At 40.1% G+C, this 23,387-nt stretch overlaps 2 protein-coding genes across 15 annotated transcripts in view; both read left to right on the top strand.

Moving 5' to 3' along the window:
- The window catches only part of eif4g1a (eukaryotic translation initiation factor 4 gamma, 1a), a 37,941-nt gene extending 27,645 nt beyond the window's left edge, over positions 1–10,296 (top strand). For 8 of the 13 annotated variants that reach the window (XM_077522155.1, XM_077522130.1, XM_077522173.1 and 5 more), the window contains 12 exons: positions 521–626; positions 723–819; positions 899–1,218; positions 3,639–3,751; positions 3,841–4,013; positions 4,088–4,213; positions 4,646–4,727; positions 4,827–4,925; positions 8,558–8,698; positions 8,792–8,873; positions 8,944–9,081; positions 9,159–10,296. In XM_077522155.1, the coding sequence (XP_077378281.1) occupies positions 521–626; positions 723–819; positions 899–1,218; positions 3,639–3,751; positions 3,841–4,013; positions 4,088–4,213; positions 4,646–4,727; positions 4,827–4,925; positions 8,558–8,698; positions 8,792–8,873; positions 8,944–9,081; positions 9,159–9,340 (1,659 nt within the window). In that variant the 3' untranslated portion in view covers positions 9,341–10,296. The remainder of the gene's footprint in view (positions 1–520; positions 627–722; positions 820–898; positions 1,219–3,638; positions 3,752–3,840; positions 4,014–4,087; positions 4,214–4,645; positions 4,728–4,826; positions 4,926–8,557; positions 8,699–8,791; positions 8,874–8,943; positions 9,082–9,158) is intronic. The other 5 variants (XM_077522212.1, XM_077522147.1, XM_077522228.1 and 2 more) reach the window with 2 other exon arrangements.
- Positions 10,297–12,257: 1,961 nt separating this feature from the next.
- Positions 12,258–22,180, top strand: fam131aa (family with sequence similarity 131 member Aa). 2 transcript variants are annotated; one of them, XM_077522109.1, is made up of 5 exons: positions 12,258–12,498; positions 16,569–16,680; positions 18,081–18,257; positions 21,295–21,444; positions 21,558–22,180. In XM_077522109.1, exons 2-5 carry the CDS (start codon positions 16,590–16,592, stop codon positions 21,881–21,883), a joined length of 744 nt encoding a protein of 247 aa, XP_077378235.1. In that variant the 5' UTR covers positions 12,258–12,498; positions 16,569–16,589; the 3' UTR covers positions 21,884–22,180. The 2 variants fall into 2 exon arrangements, with proteins under 2 accessions (XP_077378235.1, XP_077378244.1); XM_077522118.1 differs by lacking the exon at positions 12,258–12,498 and adding an exon at positions 15,206–16,493.
- The last annotated feature ends 1,207 nt before the right edge of the window (positions 22,181–23,387 follow it).

The raw sequence follows: 23,387 nt of genomic DNA, 5'->3' as shown, positions 1-23,387 counted from the left end.
ATGCGACATGTTTGCTTTTTTTTTTTTTTTTTAAACTATATATATTGAAGTTTTATAATAATAAACTCAGGTTTGTGTGAACCCCACAGCTCTAAAATGTTTTCTGCTTCAGGAGCTGAGATGTCAATTATTTTAAATATTGTTGAATTTCCAGGAAAACGGTTTTCGGGGTTGACTCAAAAGTTACCCAGAGGTTTTAGACTAGAGGCATGTTTTGCCAGGCGCTTCAGGTCTTATTGGATTAATTGCCTCTTTTTTGATAGTTTTAAGACTGATGAAAGTATTGCTGTGGTGTACTATGGCAGTTCAAAATGCCACAACTTGGTCAATTAAGATGTCATGAAGTCACTTTTTTTTGAGGCAGTTGATGTGGCCACCTCCATATTTCATATGCAGGAATAGGTCAATGGAAAATCCTTCTCAGTTTTTTTTTTTAAATTTTTTTTATTTTTTTTTATTTTTTATTTTTTTTTACAGCCAGCCTTTTCATTTTTGTCATTTTGATGTCCCGTGCATGTAGCCCGACAATCCGGATCTCAACAATCAACGGTTGGCTCCGTCAGGCAAAGGCTGGGGCAAAGGCAGCAGCGGAGGAATGGGAGTCAAAACTGCAACGGCAGACCAAGGTACAAGCCCTTCTTCAAAACATACTTTACTCTCAAAATGTTTTTTTTTTCCTTGACTGTGAGGATTCTCAATAAGTTATTTTCCTCTTAATTTAGACTCTGGCCGGTCAACTACCAGCACCGTCAACCGCTTCGGTGCCCTGCAACACTCAAGCTCCATGTCCTCAGATTCCGATCGTAGAGCTCCTCAGAGGTCAGCATTTTTTGTCCTCATTTGTCTGCACTCAGAAAACAGTTGATTTAATCGCTACTTTTACTTTTGCTGAAATCAGCAGGTCGAGCTCCAGCCGCGAACGAGGCGGCGACAGAGACCGGGCCGACCGGGACCGAGATCGCTTTGAACGCTTCGACCGCGACGATCGAAGCAGCCGGAGCCAAGTCACCAAGCGGAGCTTCAGCAGAGAAACGGAGGAGCGCGGCGGAAGGGGCGGCGACAACAGGCCCACCAATGAGCCCGTGCGCCGCGTGGCCAGCATGACGGACAGCCGCGATCGGGGAAGCAGGGACCGAGGCAGCAGAGATCGAGGCAGCCGGGACCGAGGCAGTAGAGACAGGGGAAGCCGGGACAGAGGTCCAAGCAAAGACCTCCCAGGTACAAGCAGTCTGCTGGCTTGCTTACAAATTCAGGTTGCATTGCTGTTGTAGGAATGGAAATTTTGACAAATCCGAGTACCCCCTGTAGATAGATACTGACTGTGTTTAAAAGGCTTTATCCTCGCAATTTTCTCATTTTATGTTTCATGTAAAAATTGCCTGGGGTTACAGTAGAATACTGGTGGTGTTCCACAAGGCTGTACAATAGGTCCACAGATTTTACAATATGTGCTAAATGGAATAATCGATGCCCCCGAATGAAATTTTCTTCTGTGCGTGAGCATTATTATGCTGCGTTTACACCAAAGTGGGGGGAGGCGGTTCAGCGGCGCACCGGAATGAAAGTGCGTGGGGCGGCGCGGAGAACGCGTTTGGCGTGCTGGTGCACAGCAGCGAAAATCCGCATACTTGCATATTTGTCAAAGTTTAAAAAAAAAAAAAAAAAAGAACTTTTTTTGCGTTTCGCCTCACGGTAGCCAATCGGCTTCGAGTACGGGCTACGTCAAACACAGCGTCCTCTCTATTGTCACCCCGAGCGCAACAACACGCCAGCCTGGACAGAATGGTGAGCAAAGAATTAGCATACAAGTGCTGGTAAGTCTGTTTACTTGCTATCGGACTGTACCGAGGTAGCAGCAGTGTTTATCATCCATGACAAAGCTATTTTTACCGCAACTGCCGGCCGCAAGATTGCCACTAAAAAAAAAGCAAAAGTGTTATCACGTACCTCAAAAAAGGAGAATTTAGTGCCACGTCTGTTTAGTACTAAGAAAGAATTGGAAGTAGTCGGCGGTGCTCACCTTTTGTTGACTCGTTAATGTGCTCCACGGTCCTTGTTCGCCAAGGGACACGCCTCCTCCGCTCCGGTGTGCACGAATGAGCGGCAGTCGTTCCAAAAAACTCGAAGGAAGTGTTCCAGTTCGCCTTTTCGCTTTTGGTGTGAACCCAGCTTTAAACCCCAACACAATTAGCCTATGCTAAATGGTTAGCAATCGCGATTAGCATTAGCAAGCTACGGCTTACCATTTAAGGTAAACACTAACTACTATTTATACTTTACACATGTAATGGGGTATACGCCACGGAGGCGGCATATTACATTCCCCTTCATCTGACAATTAGTCTATATTTTAAACATAAAGGGTCAAAACACCACTAATGAAAATTAAATTGCACTAAAAAAAAAAAAAAGCCACAAGCCAGTTCTGTCGCGTCTTCGGCAAAGTGAGAGACTTCGTCGAGAGCTTCGTCGTGTGGAGGCTGTTTAGTTACAAGAAGTTGCAGTCGTGTATTGTTAGGCCAAAATAAACAATCAGTGGTGTTTATTTTTACCGTGACCGGTAATTCGCCATGTAGTTCACGTGTTTATGATGCTAACCGGTTGCTAAGCTAACAGGCACTCAACGAGACGCCGTATGCTTTGCTGTTAAATATGTGTAAATATGCACATTTATGTTTTTCATACCCGCTTGTAACACAAGCAATCACAGCATTTTCTCGCTCATCTGATTTAACCAATCAGACATTCACGGCAAAATAGCACTCGTAGGAGGGTTGCTGCCTGTTGTGGCAAAAATAAACACTGCCTAAATCGCAGAGGGAAAACATTTTTTAACATTACACTTGCCTGTGATGTATAAAGCATGACGACACAAACTGGCTGCCACCGTATCATTCGCAATTTTTTTTTTTTTTCCTCCCCCCCACAAAACACGAGGATCAACCACACAGGAGAGAAAATAATGGACTTTTTTTGACTCATGCAATTTGCCACTGACGTTTTTATTTCCATTTTATTCCATTACAGTTGCTGTATTTGCACTTCGTTTGCATTTCAATTGTGGAAATAAAGGTGGCTTAAACTTTGTTGCTGCAATAAAAGTGTTATTATTCCAAAGTGCCAATCACAAATCTATTGTTCAGTAATTATTACTAATATCGTCAAAAATATCGGCGCCGCAAATTTCTTTGAAATATCGTGATATAATTTTTCGGCCATATCACCCACCCCTAGTAATCACCATTTGAAAATAAGTCATTTGAGTGGCACTGAGCGAAAATTGAAAAGATGATAAAACAATTTTTTTTTTTTTTTTTGTGCTAAGATACATTTTCTCCACAACAGTGACTTTGATGCGAATGTTTTTCTTTAGTGACACGCTGAAAACTAGCTTTGTGACAAATGCTTTGATCATTCACATCATCCTTTGAAAACGTTCCATTTCAACAGATTTCATCAGATTCTGTCATGTTTGATTGCGGCAACCTATTGAAAAGAGATACAATGCTGCCGTTTGCTGGCCATAGATCATGATTTACGAAACGTTACTAAACGTTTTTGGTGGTCAAAGAGTTAAGCTAGCCATAAAAAAAAAATTCAAAGTGGATTTCTTTATTTATTTTTCACCTCCTTTCCAGGAAAGCGCGAGAGTGCCCCCGCTCCTCCCTCTCTTCCTAAATTGACGGAAGAGGAGGTTGAGAAGAAGTCCACCGCCATCATCGAAGAGTACCTCCACATCAACGAGTTGAAGGTTCGAAACCCCACCGTGCCATTTGTTGTACGTGTGCCGCTCCCTGTTCCGCGCCAACACCTCGATTTGTCCTCATGCGGCGCTTCTAGGAGGCCATGGACTGCGTGTCGGAGCTCAACAGCACCGCGTTGCTCTACGTGTTCGTGCGGCAGGGCGTGGAGTCGACGCTGGAGCGCAGCACCAGCGCTCGAGAGCACATGGGCTTGTTGCTGCACAAACTCATCCAATTGGGGACCATGCCTGTTCCGCAGTATTTCAAAGGGTGAGGCCCCGACTCGACGTTCACCACCGCGTTGTCTAAACATGGCGACTTGAGTTGCGCTTTTGCGATCGCAGGCTTCTCGAGATTCTGGAGGTCGCCGAAGACATGGCCATAGACATACCTCACATCTGGCTGTACCTAGCGGAAATCATCACCCCCATGCTCCTTGAGGGCGGCATCCCTATGGGGCAGCTCTTCAGGTGAGCTGGAGTTAGGGCGAAAGGTTATCTTGAAAAATGTTTTTCATCACATGGTGTCAACAAAACAAGTTACCGTACAATAAGTCTGGGATGAAAGTTCAGGATGAATTTTAAGACACTGTAGTCTTTTCCTAGCAAACTTAATTTGACCTTGAATAGACGTGTCACTTCATTCAGAGCGATCAGCTTTCCAAATATATATATATATATTTTTTAGAAATAAAGCCGATAAAAGGTTTACAAGGCTGTTTAATTTCACACTTGATGGGGCGGGAAGGCGCTCCGAGATGACACTTGTTTGTTTACAAGCAATTATAAAGACAATTTAACATTATGTCCCCTTTTTAAGTTGTTGCTTTCACTTCCTGCGCGCCAAACTAAACAAACAAGGTTGAAGTGCAAATCGTGACGGTATCTTAATTGCGACTCCAGGGAGATCGCCAAGCCGCTCTTACCGATTGGGAAGGCCGGCGTGCTGCTGGTGCAAATCCTCCACCTGCTCTGCAAAGGGATGGTAAGGTCTCGCATCACTGCTGCTTTTTGTTGTGTCGCGAAGGAGAACGTTTTGAAGGAACACGATTCTCATTTGGAGTTTTTCCTGTTTCGACGCTAGACTCGCAGTAAGGTCGGTGCCCTGTGGAAAGAGGCGGGACTCAACTGGAGTGATTTCCTGTCCAAAGATGAAGACGTCAACAAGTTTGTCACTGAGCAGGTGTGTTCTACGAGATTACTTGTATTTTATGTGGAAAATGTATTAATATTGTTGCATAAATATAAAATACAAAATGTTTTTTTTTTGGGGGGGGGGGGGGATATATTTTAAAAATAAGCATTAAAATTAGGCGTTTTAAAATTAGTGTGTTAATATTGAGTTAATATTGCTTTAACAGCGCCAACTTTCCTTCTATGGGAAGACTGTGCTTTAATAATAATGCATATTATTAATGAGGACTGGGGTCAAGTTGTATTTACACTTTTAAAAAACATGCAGGAGTTCACTTCATGTTCAAAATTAGACAGCTCGTAATATGAAAAGAAAAATGCACTGAGCTGTCACCAATGATAATCAAATGCAATTATACCATCTTGTGGCAGAAAAATGACCAACACAAATCAATGTCACTTTTTTTTTTTTTAACAGTATAGTACAAAAATACCCGCAATAAATGAAATCCGCAAAGTAGTTAGCTTTATGTTTTAAGGCTCTAAAACCCCATATCACACAGTTTATAGACTTTTCTTATTGCGACATTTACATTTTCTCACATTTCTCTCGTTTAAACATTCTCAATGTTCAAACTTTCATAAATTTTGTAAAATACATTAGTGTTTAAAAGTAAAATGCATGCAAAATTGCACTAAAAAAAATCCGCAAAAAAAGTGAACCGCGTTAGAGCGAGGGACACTGTACAGTACATCTTTTTAATTTTAACTTCAGTTTTATGAATTACTATGACATTACTGTATCAAAAGTACTCAAAGTTGCAACCATATTTCTATTAGGTTAACAGTCTTCCACTATAACAAAAGTATGGAAAAAATATATATATATTTTCTTTTATGTTTTATTGTACATTTCAAACAGATTTAAAATATATAAAATGTGCAATTGAGTTGTTGAAGTTAGGAAAAAAAAAATGCTGACATTTGGATATCGTTACATCCCTCATCGATAGTACTTTCAGTTTCACTTTAACCCGACGGTGCTCTACTGAATGAAACAGAAGACGATGTTAGACTTTCTTGGAGTTGCTGAATAAAATACATCTGACATCAAAAGATCGAGTGGCTTGGAGTCACTCCAAGTGACAAGACGGCAGCCATTCGGCTCTTGGCTCTCACATGGGGTTGAGAAAGGATACCCATGTAGCAGCAATGCTGCTGTGCTAATTGCTAACACCGGTGCTACCGAGTGCGTTCTGTCAAAGTAAGGAACTAGTGGAAGTGCTCCACCGTCCAAACGGCTCCTCCACTCGAACATTCTGCCCCTTAAACATTGTGCATTGTAGTTCCAGTGCAGTACAGTGCGTTTCCATTGGGTCATTTTGACGTGGACGTTTCTGGTGCTTCGCGACTAGAATTCTCTTAGAGGCTTTCCAAATAAGGAAGCGGTCGTTAATCTAGCGCTAAAAAATGTAGTGCCGTTAAAGGCACTTTTAGTTCACAAGATAATTTTGACACCCATAATGTATGCAAATTGTCATTATTTTTAGTGATGTTTTGCTCGATCACAAGTGGTCAATTTCCATGAAAAATTGCCGCCCACAAAAACCGCAACACGTACTTACTAGGGGTGTCACGATTCGCCAACTCCACGATTCGATTTAAATTTCGATTTTGGGGTCACGATTCGATTTTTTTTTTCGATTTTTTTTTTCGATTTTTTTTTTTTTTTTTTCTCCGCTCCCCCACTTTATAACACAGAGGCATATGCTTCTGTAGGCTAAGGCTAGTCTATGATCATTGGTTCTATTCATTGTACAGTAAATCTTATTTCAAAAGATCGGCTACATATAGGTGATGCAATTTCCATATTATTTTTGTGTAAATTTATGTAATATATGATAATTGACATTAGGCAGGAATGATCAAATTCAAAGAATTTATTTACAATATAAAGTTAACCGTCTTGTTCTTACTGAAGTGTAAAATAAAAAATAAAAAAACAAAAACAAAAAGTCACAGTGGGTGCCTGCCATCTATTGACTGTTTTTGGTTACAACAGTGTGCTGTGCGTTCCTCTTAAAATAATGTGCAATGTGCAACAACAACAAAAAATATATTGTATCCAAAGTCATGGAACAAATACAGCCTGAACAAACTATATCCCAACATTTACAGTTGCTGGGCATACTGTAGCGTGGTTCAAGTACACTAATTAAATGTTTGAATCCAGCGTTTTCCAAGGCTGCAGGTCTGCTGCTATAAATAGACCTATGGATCTGGCGTTTCGCGCGAGCTGAAGTGTGTGGAAGTTTCACTGTAAATGAGGATGAAATAGTTGGTTGGACCGTTGTTTTCCCACTTCTAGTTGAATTTGATAAATCTAAATCTTTGTGATGCCTGCGTAAATGTCCCGTCATGTTTGTCGTGTTTCCCGTGGCCGAGTACAGTACGCGCACATAGCATATCTTGCAAACTGTGGTCTTTTTATCGACAACGTGAACGTTGTCGACATAACTCACCGGGAACGCAAAATGTTTCCAAACTGGTGACGAGAGAAGCGGGAGCGGCTTGAAGCACCATTGCTGTGTCTGTCCGCGCTTGCCATCATGACTGCAGGAGAAGTCAGCTAACCCCGGGTTTTCACTGACTGCGGTTGCGGTGCGGTGCGTCTTGACTGCGTGCTCCGGACGGGTCAATTTTTTTGTCAATCCACACCGGCTCCGCACAGCTGCGGTCCGGCAGCTCCGTCGCCGCCCACTTCCCAACGTATCTCGCGGGACCGCGCGCGCGCGATCATGTGGCATTTCACAACGACAAACATACAGAAAGTCTGTGCTTCTTCTGCTATGAGATTCCATGCAGCATCTTTTTTTTGGTTGTCCTTGTAAAGTATATTAATAACGAGAGTCGGGTCAGTGCGTGCTCAAGGCGAGCGCCACTCTTTATTTCTGTCTTCCGCGTCCGGCTGCCGCTCAGTACGGCAAGCGAGACGGGCACAACAAGCAATCGCGAACATCAAACTCACAATACATTACAGTCTTTATAAAAAGGATGTGCCGTGTCATATATTATTTTGTGGTTTTCCACCTCCAATATAAACCTCTCCTCGTCCATGTTCGCTGGTGTCTAAACCGTGAATGAGCACATGGCCCGGCGACGCCCACGTCACGTTCTGCTGATAAGCTTGCGAAATAGGAGCTGGCGAGTGTTTTTTTCTGAAAGGTAACCGGAAATTTATTTTGAAACTGCCTCTGTCTTCCTGTCCCGCTCGATGTGTTTTGTGCTAGCTTGCCATTTGCCGGAGGCCTACCGCTGCGGCGTCCGGCAAAAATAGAAAATAGGTCTATCCTTGCGGAAGGCTTGCGGCACGCCGGGGGGGGCATCGAATCGAGTGTCCTCTCTTCTATTTCGATGCTCGAAATCGTGACGTAATTTCGATCGATTTCGATAAAAAATCGAAATCGTGACACCCTTAGTACTTACATAAAGCCGACTTGACACAGCTTGTGTGCAGTTATCGTGCTGTGCATATTTCAACATTTCATTTGTTTTTTTTTGGGGGGGAAAGAATTTTATGCATGGGCATTTATTTTGTTCCTTCTCAGTTTGTGCTCAATGATGACATAAAAAGCTGCATTTGTGTACAGTTAGGAGCCAAGTTTTTGTTTTGTCTTTCAGAAAGTGGAGTTCACAACCGGAGAGGAGCAGGAGTCCACGGACATCGCCAAGAAGCCGCTGAGCGCCGACGAGCTCAGGCAAGAGCTGGAGCGCCTCTTCCGCGACAAGGCCAGCAATCAGCGGGTCAAAGACTGGGTGGAGGTCCGTACTCGCTTCTTGAAGTTGAACCCTAATGTACTTATTCGGGTCACATTTGACAGCAATTCAAAAAATATTACCCCCATCTCCTGTCAGGCCAACCTGGATGAGCAGCAGAGCTCCTCCAACCAGTTCGTACGCGCACTCATGACCGCCGTGTGCCAGTTCGCCATTACAGGTAAGCCTTCTTCACTAATGCTTTTTAGTTTTGGAAAAATTCCCTCCTTTCAACGTCGCCTGGCTTCCAGGGGACCCATACAAAGTGGACGTGCCGCTGATCAACACCCGAGCCGCCCTGCTTCGGGACTTCCTGAACGACGAGGAGAAGGAGCTGCAGGCGCTCTACGCCCTGCAGGCGCTCATGGTGCAAATGGAGCAGCCTGCAAGTGAGTCGGCTAGCGCGAGAATGCCGCAGGTTGCCGAAACGGAATGTTGACCTTTCGCCCGTTCTGCCCCCTCGCAGACCTCCTGCGCATGTTCTTTGACGCGCTGTACGACGACGACGTCATCAAGGAGGAGGCCTTCTACAAGTGGGAGTCCAGCAAAGACGCGGCGGAGCAGAGCGGCAAAGGCGTGGCCCTCAAGTCGGTCACCGCCTTCTTCACTTGGCTGCGCGAGCCCGAGGAAGAGTCTGACAAAGACTAAAACCGTCGACGCTGCCCTCTGGTGGCCTGGAGGACGAGTTAGGTCGAGATTCAAGGGACGATCTTGCCGGCGAGGCAGACTCGAAATCAAAATCCTCAATGAGGAGAAATATCTTTATCTTTTTTCTTTTCTTTTTTTTTTTGGAGGTATGAACTCAGAAAACAATCATTTCTCTCTCCCTCCCTTCTTCATTGTTCCACACTCACCAACCTGCTCCCCTCATGAAATAAACTTGAAAAGTAATTTAGCAGGATGGCTTCGTGCAGGTTGTGACATATTCCCGCCACACCGCAGACCGACGGCCTATTTTTGTTGTTGTTGTTTTTTGGCCATCTATGAAATGATTGTCGCTAGTGGGTCGCCCAGCATGACTGAAGTGCGTTTCTATAAAGCGACGTCGCCAGGTCAGCTGGCCTCCTTTTTCCTTTTTTTTTCTTTTTTTTTTTTTTCTTTCTTTTCCTCGAGATGTGCGCTTTTTCTTGCTGGGATTTTAAGAAGACGGACGCGCACAAATGCGGTGTGATCTCAATGCTTCCTCATCATCACGCCGACTGACTCTCGGTCTTTTTTTACCTCCACTGCGGAGGCCACTTCACCACCCGATCGCCATTAAAACTTGAAATCTACAGAAATTGACTTGATGCATTATAGAAAGTTAAAGCAGAAAATATCCGGAAGCCTTTTTCTACATCAAGTGGGAAACTCCTTTCTGGAGCATTCTGTAAATATATACTAATTAAAAACTTTTGTTTTCTTTCTTTTTTTTGTGCTTATTTTTGAAATAATGCAGTTGTCCGGATGCAGAGAGGTGCTTTAGATAATCCTTTGATTATTAGTTTTATTGGAATATTGTAAATATATTTTTTTGCTTTCTTTATTTAAGAAATTACGGCTTCTTTTGCATCGGAAACTGGAAAGATGAGGAACATTGCAAATAAAGGACTTATTAAGTTGCAGTCAAGAATTTTTCCCCCCCCCCACCAGGAACACGCATTCATCTTGTACGATACATTCGACTTGTGGGAGAAATTTCAAGTCAAATGCTTTTTCTTTCAAAAGGTCTCTTTGGGGTTGTATAGTTACGAGTATATTCAGTTTGACAAGAGTAGTTGCATATTTTCAAGATAAGTTGTATTGTTAACGATTAAAAGATAAAAATGGTTATTTCAGAAGGAAATTGGACATTTTAAGAAATACATTTCAAGAAAAAAAGTTGAGCTTATAAAATTTCGTTTTTTCTAGAAAATGTAATTTCTTGAAACTGACCTTCAAAAATGTTTAACATTTTTCTAATTTACGAAATGTACAACTTATTAAAAGATTTACAACTTTAATCTTGTATAAGGACTAATGAAGGTACAACTTTCTCAAATATACTTTTTCTAAAACAGACACATTCTCGTAATTCAACAAATCCCATAGATATTCAAAATAATATGAAATACTACTCAGAAATACACAACTATCAAAAATGCTAATTTTTATTGTCAAATACGTTTCAGATTTTTTTCCCCCCTAAAGAATATGGCTAAAGTAGAAAAGTCTCAAAAATATGTTCAGAAACAGATCTTTGAAGTCATTTTTAAATGTCTGAATTCGACGAGAATAACTGACTTTTTTTTTTCTTAATTAAAACAAAACAAACAAAAAAAACTTTCTTGTTGTAATCCTCTGACTTTAGTAAGTGCGTTGAGCTCCAAGTTGAGTTTGTTCTGTGAAGTTTCTTTACAGTGTATGGACAATATCAGTTGGTGGCGCTAATGCGCCTCGAAACCTGTGTGATGTGTGTCAAGAAATACCACAGAAGAACAATATGATATAATAGTGGTTTGTGCTGTAGTTTTTGTTTGCAGGTTTATGAGCAGAGCCAATACTGTTTTATTATTTTTTTTTTAAAGTTCAATGTTATAATAACACGAGTTTCACATTATGAAAAGTTTCACGTTTTATACACATCGACATTGCTGCTACTGGAACTGGAAGGAAATTTGTTTTGTTTTGCTAAAATGTGAAAGTTCTAACTTATGTTATAACGTGTAACTTAACACAATGTTAAATTTATCACGTTAAATGCGATATTTATCACGTTAAAGCAAACTTTATAACATTGAAATGTGAAATTTTTCATGTTCTGACATTGCTTTTCTCACATTATATGCAATTACATCAAAATGTGAAATTTATCACTGGAAATTACGTTATGTGAAATTTATCTCAATCTACGATTTATTACGTTATAACATTGACCATCTATCACGTTATACTGTGAAATTTACCGTAATGTGAAATTTATCTCAATGGAAAATTTATCACGTTATGACCTCGCCTTTATCACGTTATAATGTGAACTTTATCACTTTAAAATGTGTAACCTATAACATTAAAACCCAATAGCTATCACATTAAAATGTGAAATTGATCTGGTGAAATTTACTCACCACGTTATTTGTAATTTATCTCACATTGTAAGATTACATGAAGTCAAATTCAGTACATTATAACATGGACTTTATCACGTTATAATGTGAAATTTATCACTTGATATGATACCGATTTTTTTATATATTTTTTTTGGGCGGGGGGGGGGCAATACGTTATACAGTAGCCTGTACATTTTGAGTGCACAATTTGAGAAAAAACGTTAAAAACCAAATTCGGTGTTTTTTTGTTGTTTTTTTTGTTTTGTTTTTTGTACTGTGACAAATTATTGCATCTTGCATTATCTTTTTATCTTTGCAGTAATGTGTTTGGACTTTTTCTGCGTCCTGTTGAATGCATCTAAAACTGATTCTGCATATAGTGAATAAAATAATATCGGCTGCAGGTTGGGGCCTGCCCTATGGTGTGGGTGGGGGGGCGGTTAAGGGGGGGCTGCTAAAAGAAGGGGTACCGGAGGGGGCGGGGTACATGTGCCACCGCCTTGATGACGCTCGCCATATCGGGAGACATTTGGCCAGCCGAGCGATCCATGGTGCCTCCTCTTCATCATCCTCCTCCTTTCGTGGCGGAAATCCGACGTCGGAGTGGCTGAAGATGCTCGGCGCGGGGTCGGCGTGACAGCGCGAGGACGAAACGCGCTCTCCCTTTTCTTCGAATCTGTTGATCGGCTTTGGGTTGGACGACGCGCTGCGCATTATGACGAGCGATGTGATTTACAGGTAGGTGGTGCACGGTTAGACGCAGAGTCGGAGAGATCGATGCGGGCTGCGGGGGTGGAGGTTGACTCGGGGATGCAGCAGACGCGCCATCCCCCCATGTCTAGTTTTTTGTTTTTTTTTGTTTTTTTGCCACGTAACTGCATCATTTGCAGGCCCTGACGTCACGCGTGTGCAGTGCTGCGGTACTTGAACGCACCATTTCTGAACACACGAGCCGTCGAGCTCCCCCGGCAGTCGCCTCTGACTCGCCCCCGCAACGAGGCTGCTCAGGCCGGCTCAGCTGGAGCCCACTTGTTGGTCCTCCGCCATGGTCAGCCGCGCGTGTGCGCGTCTTATTTCGAGGACATTTGATTAGGTACACCTGCACTAGCCACGATATGACACCCATTGCGACAACAGTGCTGTTTTTTTCCCCTTAAGATATTCATTTCCAAATGTATTATTGGGGTTGCAAGTGCATTATGATGACATCTGTGCCTGATATTGCGTCTCATGTGTTTAAAATAGTATATTCGAGTCCTTGATATCCAGTTTAATAAGGCGCTGCGGAGTAGGAACGTCTACTAAACTAGTTTTTATTAGTGCACAGGCATATTAGGATATGCTAATAGTGAGGAAAAACTGCACTAGCTGACGCTACTAGTACTACTTATTACGTAAACTAGTCACATTTTAGAGTGCCACGAATAGCACTAATAGGTTTTCAACTTGAGTACATTTTTTATTCATTCATACGTTTGTCCTACTTTGTTCGAATACGAGCTTTTACAGCACACTGTTGCTCTGGATGTTAACAAGTCAAATTTTATGTCACTTATGTATGTCTACTATTTTGCGGATTTTTTATTTTTTTTGTCCAGTTAGTAACTATATTTGTTCTGCCTCCAGTTTATTTTGGGTGTAATTCCACTTTGGTCCACATGATGGCGGCACACTTTTGTTGGCCAGACTATATTTGAAAGAAAACGAGAGAAAACCGGAAGTATTTCAAGCTCAGCCTCGTTTTTGCTAAAGATCACTGAATGTCAAATCCTGTTATCATAACCAGGTTTAATTTTGTATATTGTGGGATGATAAATTTGTTACTTTGGAAAGAAGGGATTTTGTCTACTGTGTAAACACTCAGTTACATTGAGGGACTGAAACAGTTGACAATCCTGAACATTTGGGCATTTCTGATGCTTCCACAATGCAACGCTTCAATTCCACGGCGTATTGTAATTCTTTTTCCAGTGAGTAGCATACAAACGAGGCATATTGTTATAGTAGTCAACCAACATTTTATCACATTTTCAAATCAAACTAATTCTCACAAATCAAGTTACGACCCTCAAAAGTCAAATGCTTGTCAAAGAGCGGAGAGCGTCGTTTCACCGAGGGACAACGTTGCATTCGAGGAAAATGGGAACTGATTTATCCCGCTAAGCGGTTTGGAAAATGGATGGATGGGTTGTGTCAGTTTATAGACCTCAAAGCGTTTGAGGCAAATGTAAATACACGACATATGTTCAGGGTTGGCGAATCCAGGTCCAGAGAGAACAAACCCTGAAACGGTTTGACTTTAGCCTGCTTCTACTCAACAGGTGCTTCTACGAGCTCGTTTACCTGCCAGTTGAGTAGAAGCACCTGTGTCAGGGTTTTCACTTTCTGGACCTCGATTTCCCAACCCAGCATATGTTCACTTTAGGGGTGGGAATCTTTGACTGTCTCACGATTCGATTCGATTCTGACTTTTGGGTCTGCGATTTGATTCAGAATCGATTTTCGATTTAAATTGATTTGATTGACAGTGATTTCGGCTTCAATTTATAGATGTTCAAAGAATCGTCACGATCTACTCCAGTCTGACTCGCTAATGCTAATTAGCACGCTACTCGCTATGGAGTCACAGGAGTGCCAAAATTAATTGTAAATACAAACACAATCCATTAAAGACAACAACAATCAATAAAACAGAACAATTACAAAAGCAGTTAATAAAGACATTAAATAAAAGAGAATATTTACTAATGCAGATATACAATGGCATTCAATAAAAGAACATTTAAAAAGAAAGACATACAAAGGCATTCATAAAAAAGAAATGTATTCCTATTAATTTGGCACTCCTGTGACTCCATAACTCGTGGTACTTTTATCCCTCAAAATAACAGCTATTCATACAAAACTCTAAAGCAATGTACTGTATATAGAGAAGCATGTTAACATTACTCACCGGCGTATGCTCTTCCTACACGGCAAAAAACAAAACAAAACAACTTTTATTGGCAAACTTGATCGTGACTTCTTTCTTCTACTCTCTGTGGCTACAACTTAAAGGGATACTTTACTTATTTAGCCATTTTTAGCAGTCAAACATTAATATTTTGCCTATAATAAATTTGATATTTTCACTATTTTTCACATACATATAGTACCTTTTAAAAACACATTTTGCAACTTGCTGTCGACTGAAAACGACATCACAAGGGCTCAGGTAACCAATCACAGCTCAACTTGTGAATGTTACATGACCAACCCTAGAAAACAGGTGAGCTGTGATTGGTTACCTGAGCCCTTGTGATGTTATTTTCAGTCAACAGCAAGTTGCAAAATGTGTTTTTCAAGGTACTAATTGTACGTGAAAAATAATGAAAGTATCAAATTAATTATTGACAAAATATTAACTTTTTATTGCTATAATGGGCTAAATAAGTGAAGTATCCCTTTAACGGCGTATCAGAACCACACTGCCCCTAAGTGGCCAAATCGTGTACAAACATGAACAGCACTCCAATAAAAACACACACAAACAAGGGCAAGTATAAAATACTTAAATAAAATCGATTTTGGGACATTTAACATCAATTCTGAATCATACTAAACGAGAATCGCAATTCTTATGATTTGAAATGACTGTTGTCTAAAACAACAAAGAATTTATTGTAATCAGCCATCTTTGTTGTTTACATTTGCCTCAAACGCTTTGAGGGTGGAACGGGAGACTCCGAGTGCCACAAATCCCACTTCAGTTCAAACCCTCCTCGAATGCAGCATAAAACCAACATTTCGACTTGTGACGTAATTTCCGAATACAGTGTTCCCTCGTTTTCCGCTGGGGTTAGGTTCCAAAAAATACCCGCAATAAATGAAATCCGCGAAGTAGTTAGCTTTATGTTTTACAACTCTTTCAATGTTTTAAGGCTCTAAAATCCCCGACCGCACAATTTAGACACTTTTCTCATTGAGGCATTTACATGTTCTCACATTTCTCTCTTGTTCAAACATTGATAATGTTCAAAACGTCATAAATATTATAAAATGGGTATATTACTGCAAAAAAATATGCAAAATTGCATAAATCCGCGATACAGCGAGACCGCGAAAAGTGAACCGCGTTATAGCGCGGGAAGACTGTAGTCAATAGCCTATACAATATTCGCTTGCAATATATGTTTTTAAACATGGATGTACAGTATTATTTGAACAGTGTGTTTTGCTATAAAACATTTGCGTTATTTTAGACAATTTTGCATGAGTATTTGGGATCATCTGTGATTGGCTGGCAACCAGACCGGGCTGTACCTCGCCTACTGCCCAGAGCCAGCTGAGATAGGCTCCAGCACCCCCCGCGACCCTTGTGAGGAATAAGCGGTCAGGAAAATGAATGGATGGATGTTTGGGATCATTTGACGCGAGCGCATCCCACCACAAGGATTGTGCCTGATGTGCACGTTGGGTTAGGTGGCACTATCGCTTTTAATAAGGATTAGCAGCTGCGCTCTGCGCCTGAGCTGCTTACTACAACGCCATATGCTTGATCGTCACCTCCCTGCTGCACTCTGACCTATGGGCAACCATTTGGCTGGCTTAAACAAGGAAATGTAGGGCAAGGGAAAAGCTTTGAAAACACACCAGCCGTTTGCGCTTCGGGTTAGTTGTTAGTTCTACCAAGACACTGCATGTACGTACGCCATGAAGCTGAGGTCCAAGAATAGCGGAAGGAGGTGGCAGAGGTAAACATCAGAAAGTTTCTTTTTGTATGTATTTTTGCCAGACTTGTGATTACGATGCACTGTTGTGACTTGCAGGTGAAATTCGAGGAGAGTGACATGATTCCAAAGTCAGGAAAATCTCCGGCGGACTCGCGGAAAAGTGTGGGCATCCATGAGTTTGCGGCGCTAGCTCGATCCTCCCTGAACGGTAAAACGCCGAAACGTTTGTAATCATGGAGCCATATTTGGTAAACACGCAGTTTAGAGAAATACTGAAGTGATAGATTGATGTTAAATGATGTCAAATTGATGGTTTTGTATTTTCCTACAGTTCACACGTGTTAATTCATTAAAAAAAAAAAAAAAAAATCACATTTACTGTATTTACTCTAAATAATAATATATAATTTCAAATTATACTATATGTGCTTGTAATGTAATAAAAATATAGTGATGCCTTGAGATAAAATTTGATTTCATTCTGTAACCATGTGAAAGTCAAATCATCTTTGCCAATTGAAATTAATGGAAATACCATCAATCCGTTTCAGCTGCCCCCCCAAAAAATAACAAAAATGTTTGTATTGTGCTTTTTTTTCAAATAGTAAAAATATTGTTTTTAATAATTTACTTTATAAAAACATATACTATTGACATCGTTAAATAAAATTTAGCAAAACTGAACCAAATTTTGCTATGTTTTACTTCTTTTATTCCAAGCCTGCAATCTGTCAAATCATATTTGCCCATTGAAATGAATGGAAATACCATCAATCCATTTCAGCTGCCCCCCCCCCCCCCCCCCCCAAAAAAATAACAAAAATGTTTGTGTTGTGGGTTTTTTTTCAAATAGTAAAAACAATGTTTTTAATAATTTACTTTATAAAAACATATACTAATGACATCGTTAAATAAAATTTAGCAAAACTGAACCAAATTTTGCTAGGTTTTACTTCTTTTACTCCAAGCCTGTAATCTGTCAAATCATCTTTGACCATTGAAATGAATGGAAATACCATCAATCCGTTTCAGCTGCCCAAAAAACAAACAGAAATGTTGGTATTGTTTTTTTTTCAAATAATAAAAATAATGGTTTTTATTAATTTACTTTATAAAAACATATACTAATGACATTGTTAAAAAAAATGTATCAAAACTGAACCGAATTTTGCCACGTTTTGCTTATTTTACTCCAAGCCTGCATTGCATACTGTAATACAGACATATGGATGGAGATGGTCTAATATTAATAATTATATATATATATATATATATATATATATATATATATATATGCCTATGAGTATTGTTAAATTGTCTGCTTCTCTAAATATCCATTGCTGAAAGGTTTAAATGAATGAATATGCTAGTTTTATGAGCCCAACAATATTGTTTTGCCTGCGCTTGGCTGGCAACCAGTTCAGGGTGTACCCCACCGACTGCCCGAAGCCATCTGGGATAGGCTCCAGCACCCCCGCGACCCTTGTGAGGAAAAGCGTAGAAAATGGATGGACGGATGGATATTGTTTTGCAATGTGTGTGAGCATGAAGCTATAAATGGGACTCGTGTCTTGTATTTTGTGACCCGGCTGTTCCATACGCACGCAGGCATCTCTCAGGCGGTGAGGGACCATGTGACCAAGCCCACCTCGCTGGCCCAGGGCCGGGTGGCCCACCTCATCGAGTGGAAAGGTTGGCCCAAACCCGCGGACCCTCCGCAGGCCGCACACTTCAGCTCCTACTGCCACCTGAGCGAAGGCGAGAAAGAGGCCCGCTTCGCTGCAGGTACGACACGCGTTTTAATTTCATGCCAAAGTCTACGTACAACAACAGTGGTGTCCAAACGATGGCCCGGGGGCCATTTGTGGCCCGCTATCCAATCGAAAACGGCCCACAGCACATATTGGACAGCCCTGGTCTAGAGACTATTGTGAATGGAAGAAAAAAAAAATCCTTCACCAAGCATTCACTTGAACACTATTAAAATTTTAATAACTTGATTATATTATTGCTCATAATTGCAAAAATTAATTCATTGGTTTTAGTCTTACACATTTTTAGCTTTCACAGGTTATTATTTATTTACTGTATGCATATATAAAGGAATGTAAATACAGTACAAGTGTTGACATATGTTCCAATAAAATTACAAGAAATTAAATGTAATACAGAATTGTTATTATTTGCAATTAGGAATGCGTTTTGTACAATATTTTATGTATTCATTTTTCACAGCATGTGCACGAATTCTGTTCAATTTGGAATAAATTAATTGTAATATTTGTAATAATAACCTATTTATGTTAGACATTTTTATCCATGATTATGGCTATTCAATGCATTAAATTACATCTGAAAATAATTAATATTAAATTTAATTCACTTATTTTGATTATTATAGGCTATGCAATGTTTTATCAGTAATTACTAGTACTTTTAAAGTAATACAATTTAAACAAATCTAACATATTTGCGTATTTTAATATTGTATTAGACATTCTACTGTCTATATTTTTGATTTTTTTTGTAGTTTAATGCAATAAATAAATTTTTAGACATTAATAATCATGCCAATAATGTTGCAATTAATGATTATAAAATGAAAAATGTAATGCAATACTGTAAATATTTTTAAGCAATATTGTAAGTATGAAAATATCATTTATCGACATTTTCAATTTTTAAAATTAAATACATTTCATTAATTAAGCAACATTTGTGTTATCATTAAAATGCTGACAATGACATATTTCCTCCCAACCAATAGTCTGCACTTTCAATATAATTTATGCTTATAATGTATTCTTTATATTACTTGCTGTAATGCAATTAAAGCTGCAAAAATATTTCTTTGAAATGCGTGAAGCATGAAAGTAGCAGCCGACTGCACGTGCGCCCTTTGACTTAAGACGAGTTTAGCATCGGTATCATCTGGCACCTGCGACCTTCTGTCAAGCGCCTAATCCCATAAAAGTCTGCTGGAGCAGAACGGCAAATCTTGGTGCTGAGCAGATGGCGGCGGTGGCGGCTCTGCGAGAAAACACTTGTTGTTGTTTTTGTGCCATGACTCACCCTCGTCCGTGACGTTCGCCGCTTCGAGGAAAATGCTTATCTCCAATCAAAACACTTGACAGTGTTTTCCCCAACGGTGACTGAGCCAAGGCATGCCAAATAAGACCTCCCCACAAAAGTATACAGTAATCCGCCGCGATATCGGGGTTCACATATTGCGGTTTCACTTTGATGCATTTATTATATTATTATACATTTTTAAAATTAAAATGTTCATATATAACAATAAAAGAACAATGCCTGAAACAGAAGGCTCATATACAAAATATTTGCACTTTACCTAAAGGCTAAAACTAAAAAAAAGGTCAATTTGACCCGTAGTAACAGCAGGATTAAGTTCTTGTATAAGAGTAAAAGGACTCTAGGATATATATTTTGAGTACACTTTATAAATGTGTTTATAGACGATAAAACTTTAAAACAGTCAGTATTTAAAACGGGTCAATTTGACCCACAGTATAACAGCAGGGCTAGCTAACCTCTGGTAGCGACACTCTTGTATTTTTTATTTTTTTAAACATATTGTGAGTTTTGAACTTGAAAGTGTGTCAAGTTGAACTACAAATTTTAAACAGGTCCATTTAAACAGATTCAACCTTTAAAACAGGTCAATTTGACCCACTGGATTACAGCGGGGTTAAGTGTGTGTTGCTAAAGGAGCAACGTGACTCTGTAGGATTTTCTTACTGTAATTCAAAAACAACAACAAAAAAAGAAACAAAAAATCTGACCCAGTGTATTATAACAGGGTTAATTAAGTATTGCCAAAGGAGCAAAATGATTACATATGATTTTTATTTTTTATTTTTTTAATAAATAAACATTTTCAAGAATTATAAAGTTGACAGTGGGTCAATTTGACCCACAATACATCAGGTCTAAACTCGTGTAGAGCCTTAATGTGATTTTAAAAATATGTATTTTTAGATTTTCAAACTAAATATGGGGTCAATGTGACATGTTGCAAACTACCGGGTCAATTTGACCCGGAGGTTTGGATTTATTTAGGTGTTGTTTTAGAGTTTTGAACTTGAACTGTATCAGATTGACCTGCTTAAATTTTAAAATAGGTAACTTTCACTAGCTTCAAACTTTGAAATGGGTCAATTTGACCCGCTATAAAACAGCAGGGTTGAGTAGTAATAAAGTAGCAGGCAAATTCATTGGATTTTTTTTGTTTTTTGTTTTTGAAAAAAGCCAAACACTTTTCTAGAGTTTTAAACTGGTGAATTTGACTCGCTTCAAACTTTGAAATGGGTCAATTTGACCCGCTATAAAACAGCAGGGTTGAGTAGTAATAAAGTAGCAGGCAAATTCATTGGATTTTTTTTGTTTTTGTTTTTGAAAAAAGCCAAACACTTTTCTAGAGTTTTAAACTGGTGAATTTGACTCGCTTCAAACTTTGAAATGGGTCAATTTGACCCGCTATAAAACAGCAGGGTTGAGTAGTAATAAAGTAGCAGGCAAATTCATTGGATTTTTTTTGTTTTTGTTTTTGAAAAAAGCCAAACACTTTTCTAGAGTTTTAAACTGGTGAATTTGACTCGCTTCAAACTTTGAAATGGGTCAATTTGACCCGCTGTAAAACAGCAGGGTTGGGTTGTAATAAAGTAGCAAGCAAATTCATTGGAATTTTTTGTTTTGTTTTTGAAAAAAGCCAAACACTTTTCTAGAGTTTTAAACTGGTGAATTTCACCAGTCAATTTGACCCGTCGAACATCAACTTGACTCCCATTGGCTCTCCCAAAAGGCGTGGCCGAGCAGTTCGCCATCGCCGAGGCCAAGCTGCGAGCGTGGGCGTCGGTGGACGAGGACGACGTGGACGAGGAAGAGGAAGACTCCAACGACGAGGACGCCAAAGCGGGCTCTCGCACCGACTTGCCCCCTCACAGCACAGCAGGTACTCATAAAAAAACATTTCCACGCCATCTGCCATCATTCCGCCTCCATCACTGACCACCTTCCCATCTCTCCCACCCACGTAGATTTTCTGACTCTTACCTCCTCCTTTAGACTCCACCACGTCCGACCCGACATGCGCAGCTCCGGTCCCGTCTGAGAGGATTTCCGAGGAGGAGGGCGGCGGCGGCGACGAGGTGTGCGTCCACCACAAACCCGAGTGGAGGCCCGGCCGTTTCGATTCCTGCTACTCTACCTCGCACTCGGAATCTCCCGGAGAGGAGGAAGAGGAAGACGAGGATGAGGTGTTCCACGAAGTTCGGGCGTGGAGCTCCGGCCGCTTCCCGTTTGACCGGGCCTCCTCCGGGGTGGCGTCCCTGGACGAGGAAGACCAAGAGAACCAGGACCAAGGAGGAGACAAGAAGGAGTATTTGATGTGATGTGTGGTCCGTGTCGTCGATGGTGGATATGACGTCATCTGTTTCTGCTTTGCCTTGTGTCCTTCTTCTTCTTCTCTCTTAAGTCTCTTTTCAGGCCAAAAGCACCACTGGAGAATTGCGAGCGGAATGTAACGCTGTCAAGTTTTGTAAATTTTTTGGTGTCAAGTGTTGCTATGGCGTTGTTTTTCTATGGAATATTTTGTAGTGTTGTATTTTATCGGGGTTCATGCTGTGTCACGTGGATGTTGATACTGAATGTCCTTGCACACGTCAAAATATAAGGTGAATTTTTCTGGAGCGTACGAGTCTTTGTCGTTTGTTTCCAGGAAGCTTCAAACCAACTTCGCTAACTTCCTGTTCAAATTAAGGCGGGGACCCTTGAGACGTTTTTTTTTTTTTTTTTTTTTTTTTTTTTTGCGTTATGGTAGACATGTTTATCCAATTTCTTGTCGATTGGACAAACTGATGATAGTGGTTCAAATTCATATAAATTGCCAATGTGACCAAAAATGGCTGCTTCAAATTAAAATAGGCAACTTCCTGTTCATTTCCAAGCATGGTTATTTGTGTGTCCAGTTATGATGGACATGTCCACCAAATATCATGTCAACTGCTGAAACTGGTGGTTTTATTTTTCAAATTTGCATAACTGGTCAAATTGACTTCAGAATGGCTGACTTCCTATTCAATTTCATGCAAAGGTTCTTGAGATTTTTTCATGTGTCGTTATGATAGATATGTCCAGTTTGTCCACACAATTTACAGTCAATTGGTGAAACTGGTGTCAGGGGCTAATTTTTCAAATGTGCGTAAATGGCCAAATTGACCCAAAAATGTATTTTTCAAACTAAAATGATCAACTTCCTGTTGCATTTAAGGCGTTGGTCCTTTGGACTTTTTTTTTTTTTTTTTTTCATTTTTCACCCAATTTGGTGTTGATTGTTCAAACTGGTATTTTTCAAATTTTTCAAATTGTGTAAGTCAGATTAACTCCAAAATGGCGACTTCATACAAAATTGGCTGACTTTCTGTTTGACTTCATGAATGGATTTTGAGACTTTATTTTTTTCATTTTTTACATGCCCTGATATGAATGCCAAATCTTCCCAATTATTGCGAATTAGTTAAACTTGTGTCGGTAGTAATTTTTCAAATGTGCATAAATGATTAAATTGGCCAAAAAACGGCTGCTTGAAACTAAAATGGCCGACTTTCTGTTGACTGGGCCTTGAAACTTTTTGGTGAGCCAACCAAGACATGTCCACCAAATTTAACGTCGATTGGTCAAACTAATGCCACGGGCTAATTTTTCAAATTAATGTAAATGAATAGATTGATTCCAAAATGGCTGACTTCCTGTTTGATTTCATGCATGGGTTTTTAAAACTTTTCCCAAGTCCTCCCAATCAGTGAAACAAGTGCCAGTCTAATTTTTCAAAAGTGTGTAAATGTAAATGTGCGCAAGGTCCCAAAAAATGGCTGCTTTAAATTAAAATGGCTGATT

This window comes from Festucalex cinctus, chromosome 1, assembly GCF_051991245.1.
Source record: "Festucalex cinctus isolate MCC-2025b chromosome 1, RoL_Fcin_1.0, whole genome shotgun sequence".
NCBI lineage: Eukaryota > Metazoa > Chordata > Actinopteri > Syngnathiformes > Syngnathidae > Festucalex > Festucalex cinctus.
Note: the sequence above shows the minus strand (reverse complement) of the source record. Positions and strands in the feature narration are given on the sequence as shown.

Excerpts from the sequence above, each read along its gene's own strand:
- fam131aa (XM_077522109.1), top strand. The coding sequence starts at position 16,590 with ATGATTCCAAAGTCAGGAAAATCTCCGGCGGACTCGCGGAAAAGTGTG. Across the intron at positions 18,258-21,294 it reads AGAGGCCCGCTTCGCTGCAG|GCGTGGCCGAGCAGTTCGCC; the intron begins GTACGACACGCG and ends CTCTCCCAAAAG. Across the intron at positions 21,445-21,557 it reads GCCCCCTCACAGCACAGCAG|ACTCCACCACGTCCGACCCG; the intron begins GTACTCATAAAA and ends CTCCTCCTTTAG.